Below are 9,932 nucleotides of genomic sequence, written 5' to 3'. Positions count from 1 at the left end.
ATACGTTTGTCTTCGGTCTCCATTAACTTCTAACCCGGAGACTAGGCTCCATCTCCGACGACTAGAGGTTCGTCTATAGCCTCCACCTCTTAATGATTCAGATTTCAGACATTTGAACCACCTCTTAACATCTAGATGTGGTATTCAGATTCAGACTTAAATCTCTAAAAAAAACAAACGGGGCCTAAGTTTTTTTGAAAATCAATCTCAAACATGCTCTAAATCAATGCTTTGAAACACGGCCTGACCAGACTGACCAGGACCCGGTACTAGTATCGGTCAGGGTCATGGTTTTTGACCCGTTTTCTAATAACCCGGCCGGGTTTTGTGGGTGACGCTGTCCCAGTGAGCTGCCGGGTGAACCAGTTAAAATGTTTTATATTCTTTTTAAATCAAAACAATCGGAATCAATGACGGAACTACACAACCATGCATGTTTTGTACCTTCATCCAATAGGTTTTGTGTTATTTTGACCACCCAGAATCGTAGATGAAAAGTAGTAGCAACAAAGAGGTATCCGGGTCGATGTAAAAAGAAGAAAATGCAAAAAGAACGTTTCCTTCCTCCTGGGTTGATCCGACCTTTGACCTAGTAAGACGCCTGAGTCAATATCCGAACCAGGTCTGAAAACATTGCTCTAAATAATAACTTTGTTTTACTTAACCATAGTGAAAGCCCCTCTTGTGCAAACTTTGATTCACCTAAAAATTGGAAGCCAAATATTACATAGCGTATAGATGCCGTTGACATCTTGCCTCAAAATGTCAAAAAATAAAACACAAAAACAAAAATAAATAAATAAAATAATAATAATAATAATAATAATAATAAAATTCCTCTGTAATACTAGTATTTTTAGGATCTACAAACTGCACGCTGTATGAATTTACAGAGGCCAGATCTTCTTCAGATCCAGCCTTCAACATACCAATAATCAAACCAATAATAAGTAACTACTAGTAGTAATAAAATTAGATTAGCGAATAATAATACTAATAATAATATGGAAGTGTTGAAGAATTTGCCTGAAATGGATCTGATGCGATCGGAGAAGATGACGTCCGTGCAGTTAATCATTCCGGTTGAATCGGCTCACCGTGCCGTATCGTATCTCGGTGAACTCGGTTTACTTCAATTCCGTGATGTATGATTACGATCTCTGATCTAAGTTTATTTGTTTATGTATGTGATTGTGTGAATTGGTTGTTGATTGCTGGTGTTGGAAATTAGATTTTAATTTAGAAGCCCTAGGGTTTGGTGTCAATTTGCTGTGTGTAGTTTGTTGAATTGAATTAGTCAGTGATCCACTGTTTGTAAGCTTAATATGTTGTTACTGCATAGTGCTAGTTTAGTATTAATGTATCTGTAATTTTTGAAATATACTTGATTATTTCAAGGTAATATGGCATCACAAGTTGAACATTATCCCTAGGTTTTGCTATCAATTTGTTGTGAATAGTCTGTGAATTGAATTAGTCAATGATCCACAGTTTGTCTACTTTATGTCTTGTTGATGCATAGGGCTAGTTAGCATTGATGTAGCTGTAGTTTTTTGAATTTAATTGGTTCTTTCGAGGTAATATGGTATTATAAAGTTGAATATGATTATAGGTGATTGAGTTTTAGGGTGCTACAAGGATTTATGATCCCAGTTTTTGTTTAGTTAGGTCATTACTAAGAGTAACAGATCTGATTCAAATTTAGGTTTTTAAACCGTTCTGATGAACTATTGTATGTATGATCGTCACCGTTTCAGAGAATTACTTGATTTTGCTATCAATTTGTTGAGTGTAGTTTGTTGAATTGAATAAGTCAATTATCCACAGTTTGTATACTGCATGTCTTGGTACTGCATAGGGCTAGTTTAGCATTAATGTTGCTGTAGTTCTTAAGGTAATATGACATTGCAAGTTGATTATCATATAGGTTATTTAAGTTATAGAAAGGCTATGATCATATTACCTTATAGGATGCTAGAAGGTAATATGATCATAGCCTTTCTTTAATTTATTAATTTTTAGAGTAACAAAACTTTTTGAGACAATAATAGAGGAATGGCCATTTGACAGAGAATGTTGTTAAAAGAGCTAATTAGGTTTTATTGCCTTGATAAAAGAGGCTGGATCGGGTTATAGTAATTTAGGTTTTAAATCGTTCTGATGAACTTTTGCATATATGATCTTCCATTTCAGAGAATACCTAGGTTTTGCTATCAATTTGTTGTATGTAGTTTGTTGATTTGAATTAGGGCGTGTTTGGGATTGCTTATTTAAGTGAAGAGGACTTTTTATTTAAAGGACTTATTAACTTATGAATTTTTTAAAAGATGTTTTAAACATAGTTGTTAAAATCGAGCGCTTTTTGCGCTTAAGCGCATTTAAAGCGCCAGGCGCATTAATTGCGAGTTGCATGCCTCGGATATTTAAAGCGCCATTAATATGTTCCCAACTTCCCATGCATGTTAAATATCATTTAAACAACCTGTTCCTATTCTCTAGGAGTACCTAAAAATCCACTATTAAAGCACCATAATTTTTTCCCAAACTTCCAATGTGTATTATATATCATTTAAATATCATTTGACTTCAGTTACTAAATGATTAAAATATTCCGAATTTGTGATTAGGTTTTAGTTTTTTAATTTTTGGAAATCTGGATATTATGATAAATGTGTTATTGGATCAAATCGTTGTTCTTGACAGTTAAAATGAATGCTTATTGAATTAAAAAATTTGTTTTTTTAATGTGCGCTTTTTTTAAAAAATCGGGCGCTTTTTTTGCGCTTATCGCCTGGGCGCTAGGCCCAGCCTCAACGCTTTTGAGCGCTTATCGCATTTGATAACTATGGTTTTAGAAAAAATGTTTGGGTTAGCTTATGTGTTGGGGAAAACCAAAATGACTAAAAATGACACTCTTTTTTAAAAGGGGTGTAATGGGTTTTGAGGGTTAGAAGGGTGTAATAGGTAAATTAAACACATTAAGTTAATAAGTTACATATTCCTAACTTTTCAAAACCAGCTTATTTTGCCCTCTCCATAAGTTTAAATCCATAAGGCCTTATGGTTTGCCTAACACCTTATTAACTTTTCACAAAGTTTATAAGTTATAAGTTGATGAAAATAAGGAATCCCAAACACCCCCTTAGTCAATACTGAATACTCCACAGTTTGTAAATCTTCATATTTTGTTACTGCATGGTGCTGATTTAGCATTAATGTAGCTGTAGTTTAGGAGTTTACTTGATTCTTTTAAGGTAATATGGCATTACAAGTTGAATATGATCATAGATGATTGAGTTATAGGGTGATAGAAGGTTTTATGAATCCAGTCATTCTTTAATTAGTTCACTTTTAGAGTAACAAAACTTTTCAAGACAATAATATAGAGGGGTAAGGATTTGACAGAGATTGATCTTGAAAGAGCTAGTTAGTTTTTTCCTTGATTAAAGAGGGAGGTCAGGTTATAGTAATTTAGGTTTTACATTGTTCTTTCTGATGAAATTTTGTATATATGGTATTCTGTTTCAGAGAATCCCTAGGTTTTCCTATCAATTTGTTGTATGTGGTTTGTTAATTTGAATTAGTCAATACTGAATACTCCACAGTTTGTAAATCTTCATATATTGTTACTGCGTAGTGCTGATTTGGCATCAATGTTGCTATATCTTGTGACATTACAAGTTGAACATTCTCATAGGTGATTGAGTTATAGGGTGCTAAAAGGTTTTATGATCCTCGTCTTTCTTTAATTAGTTAATCCTTAGAGTAACAAAACTTTTCGAGACAATAATAGAGCCTCTATTATAGAGGGATGGTGATTTCACAGAGAATCTCTAGGTTTGCCATCAATTTGTTGTATGTAGTTCTGTATATATGATCTTTTGTTACAAAGAATCTCTAGGTTTTGCTATCAATTTGTTGTATGTAGTTTGTTAATTTGGGTCTGTCAATGCTCCGCAGTTTGTAAATCTTCAGATTTGTTACTGCATAGTGCTGATTTAGCATTAATGTAGCTGTAGTTTATGAGTTTACTTTATTTTTGTAAGGTAATATGACATTACAAGCTGAACATTATCATAGGTGATTGAGTTATATGGTGCTAGAAGGTTTTGTGATCCTAGCGCTTTTTTAATTAGTTCACCCTTAGAGTAACAAAACTGTTTTGAGATGATAAGTATTAAGTATGATATAGAGGGATGAATTAGAGTTATGTTGATTTCACAGAGATTGTTGTTAGTTAAAATAGCTATTTAATTTTTTATGCCTTGATAAAATAGTCTGGGGCGGGTTATATAATTAGTAGTTGCAATTCTTTTGACTGTCTGATGTGGTATATAAGTCCTTAAGATCAAAGACCAATTCCAAGTATCAAAGTTCTTTTAGTCACTTTGTTTCTTATTCTTTTATAATTCATGAAATTTTCTAATGTACTGTCTTTTATTCTTCATGGCAGTTAAATGATGATAAAAGCCCATTTCAAAGAACATTTGTTAATCAGGTAATACTATACCGAATTCATAATTTGCTTTTCGTTGTTATTTTGTTGATGCAGAGTTATGTTTTTGGTAGTGGCTTCTATTATGCCATACTGCTATTTAATGTTTTATTTTGAGCCAAACAATATGGATTTTGTCTTATGTGATCATTTCGATACATTATTCTATTTTGGTGTCACAGGCTCACAGCCACACTATGATGCATTGAGTATATAGATCAAATGCTACCTAGGCCTGTGAACGAACCGAACGTTCGGTGAAGTGTCCGTGAACTGTTTGGCGGGAAGTTTGTTTATATAATAAACGAACGAACATGGACAAAATATATTTGTTCATTTACATATTAATAGCAAATAATTAAACATTATCTGGAAGATTTATCTACTTAACAGATTTATATTTGTTCATTCAAGTGTGCCATATATGTTCGTTCATGTTTGTTTGTGTTCATTTACATTTGTTCATATATGTTCATTTATGTTTGTCTATCTTTGTTTAGTTATGTTCATTTATGTTCGTGAACTGTTTGTTTGGATTTTAAACAAACGAACATAAACGAACACGAACCTGTTCATTTTTTAAATAAATGAACACGAACACAATATAAGTGTTCGAATAAGTGTCTGTGTTCGTGTTCGTTTAAAGTTAAATGAACGAACATGAACATGCCCTTGTTCGTGTTCGTTCGGTTCGTTTACAGGCCTAATGCTGCCAGCAAACTGTAGACCTAAATTTATATGTTTATATCCCCACTGTAAAGTGAGGTTGATAATTATATCAATTTATGTTTTCTTGCATATATTGCCATGACTTTAGGTAAAAAGATGTGCTGAAATGTCAAGAAAGCTTCGGTTTTTCAAAGATCAGATAAACAAGGCTGGGTTACTATCTTCTGCTCTTCCTACAATGCAACCCGATATCGACTTGGAAGCATTAGAGGTCTGCCCCTTTTCAAGCTCACTGAGAAAAAATAAAAATTAAACAAAAAACTCACACTTAGCTGTTTTTGGGAACAAGCAGCCTTTTGAGGAGCTTAACTTGATCCAGAACTGAATATTGTTTATTTTTTATATTTAATTACAGACACAACTTGCTGAGCATGAACATGAACTTATTGAGATGAACGCCAACAGTGAAAAACTACAGCAAACATATAATGAGTTTCTTGAGTTCAAGATGGTTCTGCAGAAGGTAGATTGTGCATCATGTTTGTTTTTATGTTAATTTCTTATTTTTAGAACATTTCCAGTCTCTTAAATATAATTTCTGAATATAATGATATATTCTCCAGGCAGGAGTCTTTCTAGTCTCAGGTAATAAGAGTTATGAGACTACAGAAGGCATAGAGTTAGATGACAATGTGTACCCTAGTGATTATCCAGAGTCAGCTTCATTACTCGAGCAGGTAAAATTTGTTGGGCCTTTTTGCATACTCGAGTGCCATCACGTAGATACTCAAAGTTTGTTAATCACGCAGGCAACACATTCTGGACCATCAAATCCATCTGGTCTTAGATTTATATGTGGCATTATTCCAAAATCTAAGATATTGTTGTTTGAGAGAATGTTGTTTCGTGCAACAAGGGGAAATTTGCTTTTTAATCAGGCCCCTGCTGATGACCTCATCATGGATGCTGTATCATCTGAAATGGTTTGTTCGCATCTCATAAAAATAAATACATGCACACACAATTCTTAGCTTACATGTTATTTACACTATATTACTAAAGTCCCGTCATTCTTCATTGATTATATTAAAAGTTTAAATGAATTTGGTTTACATGTATCTTTACAGGTTGAGAAAACTGTGTTTGTAGTGTTCTTTTCTGGAGAGCAGGCTAGGACAAAAATACTAAAGATCTGTGAAGCATTTGGTGCAAATTGTTACCCTGTTCCAGAGGACTTCACAAAACAGACTCAAATAACTCAAGAGGTTTGTTTTCAAATGAATAATGATGATGCTTTAAAAGACAGCAAATGCATAGATGAGTTTCTTTTTAAGATAATTTTTCTGAGCCTACCTATTTGCAGGTTTTGTCACGGCTTTCTGAATTGGAAACCACTTTGGATGTTGGAATTCGTCATAGGAATGCGGCTCTTCACACCATTGGATTTCACTTAACAATATGGATGACAATGGTAAGGTGTGCATATATATGGTTTTATTATATTCAAATTTCAAATCAATCTATTATTGTCATAACATCAAACTTTTGTTAGCATCTGTATATAATGAGATGAATATTCTAGGTTAAAAGAGAGAAAGCTGTGTTTGATACATTGAATATGTTAAACTTTGATGTTACAAAGAAGTGTCTAGTTGGAGAGGGATGGTGTCCAATTTTTGCTAAACCCCAGGTATTATATGTTCATTTCTATATTAATATTGGATTTTATTGTCAAAAGATTGGGATCTGTTTGTTGAATTATGTAATATTTTGCATTAGATTCAAGAGGCGCTGCAACGAGCAACATTTGATAGCAACTCACAAGTCGGGATTATATTTCATGTGATGGATGCAGTGGAATCACCTCCAACATATTTCAGAACTAACGCTTTCACAAACGCATATCAAGAAATTGTTGACGCCTATGGGTAAACTTCTGTTTGCCTTTAGATCATATGTATTCGTGATTCTTTCATGTGGGAATTAATTATATTTACATTCTGTTTACTGCAGTGTTGCTAAATATCAGGAAGCAAATCCAGCAGTTTATACCGTAATTACTTTTCCATTTCTTTTTGCGGTCATGTTTGGGGATTGGGGACATGGAATATGTCTACTGATTGGTGCTTTGATTCTCATAGCTCGTGAAGGGAAGCTTAGTTCTCAGGTTTGTTCTCTTAGAACACTGATTTATTGTTATACTTCAAAGTAATTGTATTTTTGTTTCTATAAATCTCTTTCAACATTTGAATATAGTGCTTTTAACTTGAAAATTTAGGTTTGTTAACAAACTGAATAAATGGTTCACTATATGAATGGTTCACTATATGTTCAGTTCGCTTACAACCCTATTGAAATCATTGCGAATTCAAATTTAGGTATATACGATTTTTGTACTTTATGCAGCAATCAATTTAAATTCTCAAATAGGTATATACATATTAACTTAAAAAATTAGTACTCTTTTTTACATTCAGAAATGCAAAAGAACCACCACATAAACGTTTTGTTTCTGGGTTGTCACAAATCCGTGTAGTTAGCAAATTTTAAACCACTATGAATCAATTTATCACTTGTTAGCTTTATTGTTTGTTCATTAATTCATTATCAATTTTTAGGTTTTTATATTATTCTTTATGGCAGAAACTTGGGAGCTTCATGGAGATGTTATTTGGTGGTCGTTATGTTCTTCTCTTGATGTCACTGTTTTCAATCTATTGTGGGCTAATATACAATGAATTCTTTTCTGTTCCGTATCACATATTTGGGGCTTCTGCTTATAAATGCCGTGACAAGTCATGCAGGTATGTTTTTCTTTACATATTCAGATATCGTATATTTATATTAAACACGTTTTCCTGCATCAACATAATCCTGTTAAAGATAAAACCATTTTTTTATGTTTTCATTGACAGTGATGCATATACAGTTGGTTTAATCAAATACCGTGATGCATATCCGTTCGGTGTAGACCCTAGTTGGCGAGGGAGTCGCTCAGAGCTACCTTTTTTAAACTCTCTCAAAATGAAAATGTCTATTTTGTTCGGTGTTGCACAGATGAACCTTGGAATCATGATAAGCTACCTCAATTCTATTTTCTTCAACAACTCACTGGATATCAGGTATTTATCTTATTTGATATTTGTAGATATCCGACACTAGTTAATTAACTGGTGCAACTTTGTCAGGTATCAGTTTGTGCCACAAATGATATTCTTAAACAGCCTGTTTGGTTATCTTTCACTTCTAATTATCATTAAGTGGTGCACTGGTTCTCAAGCCGATCTTTACCATGTCATGATTTATATGTTTCTGAGTCCTTTTGATGATCTTGGTGAAAATGAGCTGTTCTGGGGACAAAGGCCTCTTCAGGTACAACTTATTATTGATATTTTAGAATTAGAAGTGGTAATTTCTGCTGATTTACTTAATAATAATAATAAAAATAAATATAAATAAATAAAAATAAAATAATAATAACAATAATAAAAAATAAAAATAATAATAACAATAATAATAAAAATTAAAATAATAATAATAGTAATAATAATAATATTAATATTAATATTAAAATATTTTTTGCAGATCCTGTTATTGCTTTCAGCTCTTGTTGCTGTTCCGTGGATGCTTTTTCCCAAACCTTTTATTTTGAGGAAACAACATACTGAGGTACTGTGATCGTATTATCTTGATTGCAGATTAATATATCATCAGAATGAAAAGCTAATGGTTTTATTGTTGATATTTTTAGAGATTTCAAGGCCGTGCGTATGGGATTCTAAGGTCAACTGAGATGGATACGGATTCCGAGCCTGGTTCTGCAAGGCAGCACGTGGAGGAATTTAATTTCAGTGAGGTTTTTGTACATCAAATGATACATTCTATTGAGTTTGTACTCGGTTCAGTTTCTAACACTGCTTCATACCTTCGATTATGGGCTTTAAGGTACATCATTTACATTGTACAACCCTTAGTTAAGAATAATCTAGCATTTATGATTTTTTATTTACTTTGTTTTAACTGTTATTTTAAATTTTTTTACAATTTACAGCTTAGCTCACTCAGAATTGTCCACTGTATTCTATGAGAAAGTTCTCCTTCTAGCTTGGGGGTAAGTAAACGTTTCTTCTTTTTTTTACTTTTACTATTCACTTGTTTGAATTTACCAATTTAACTCATTAGAGGATAATATTAATGTGAATTTCAGGTATGAAAACATATTAATTCGGTTGGTGGGGCTAGCAGTCTTCGCATTTGCAACTGCGTTTATATTACTCATGATGGAGACATTAAGTGCTTTCCTTCATGCATTGAGGCTACACTGGGTCGAATTTCAAAACAAGTTTTACGGAGGTGACGGTTATAAGTTCAAACCATTCTCCTTTGCAGCAATAGCCGATGATGAAGATTAGTATAATCACAATTTTCTCCACCAGTTCTCACTTTTTCCGGGCTTGACAAGGACAGAATTGGGTTTTCACCCACCACACCTAAAAATACAGTTTTGGATAGTTTTTATAATCAGACGTGTATTGAGTTTTATACGTGTGCAGCTTAAATTAACATAGCGTTTTGTAGAAATTGAGCCGGCCCAGATGTATCTGCACAAAATGGTGATATAATATTATTTAGGTGTTGTAACCAATGTGTCTGTAGATTTTGCTTCTTATATAATCTTTCCATTCTGGTCTCGGTTTGGGAATAAACAACGCAAGTACAAAATTTAGTTATACATGTTAAAGAATCTATGGTATACAATTCGGTTTAA

At 33.0% G+C, this 9,932-nt stretch overlaps 1 protein-coding gene across 1 annotated transcript; it reads left to right on the top strand.

Moving 5' to 3' along the window:
• The first annotated feature begins 872 nt into the window (after positions 1-872).
• Positions 873-9,932, top strand: LOC143536265 (V-type proton ATPase subunit a1-like). Its single transcript, XM_077030295.1, has 18 exons — positions 873-1,145; positions 4,454-4,498; positions 5,313-5,435; positions 5,580-5,687; positions 5,788-5,901; positions 5,974-6,147; positions 6,292-6,429; positions 6,528-6,635; positions 6,747-6,854; positions 6,944-7,092; positions 7,178-7,331; positions 7,808-7,968; positions 8,080-8,286; positions 8,353-8,536; positions 8,750-8,833; positions 8,916-9,109; positions 9,216-9,275; positions 9,372-9,932. Exons 1-18 carry the CDS (start codon positions 1,005-1,007, stop codon positions 9,574-9,576), a joined length of 2,457 nt encoding a protein of 818 aa, XP_076886410.1. The 5' UTR covers positions 873-1,004; the 3' UTR covers positions 9,577-9,932.

Source organism: Bidens hawaiensis, unplaced genomic scaffold (genome assembly GCF_021521415.1).
Source record: "Bidens hawaiensis isolate Kalapana, Puna unplaced genomic scaffold, B.hawaiensis_p1.1 tig00010770_1, whole genome shotgun sequence".
NCBI lineage: Eukaryota > Viridiplantae > Streptophyta > Magnoliopsida > Asterales > Asteraceae > Bidens > Bidens hawaiensis.
Note: the sequence above shows the minus strand (reverse complement) of the source record. Positions and strands in the feature narration are given on the sequence as shown.

Bases quoted from the DNA above. Each gene is read 5' to 3' on its own strand.
- LOC143536265 (XM_077030295.1), top strand. From the start codon at position 1,005: ATGGAAGTGTTGAAGAATTTGCCTGAAATGGATCTGATGCGATCGGAG. The intron at 1,146-4,453 runs GTATGATTACGA...TCTTCATGGCAG, and splicing joins GTTTACTTCAATTCCGTGAT to TTAAATGATGATAAAAGCCC. The intron at 9,276-9,371 runs GTAAGTAAACGT...TGTGAATTTCAG, and splicing joins GTTCTCCTTCTAGCTTGGGG to GTATGAAAACATATTAATTC.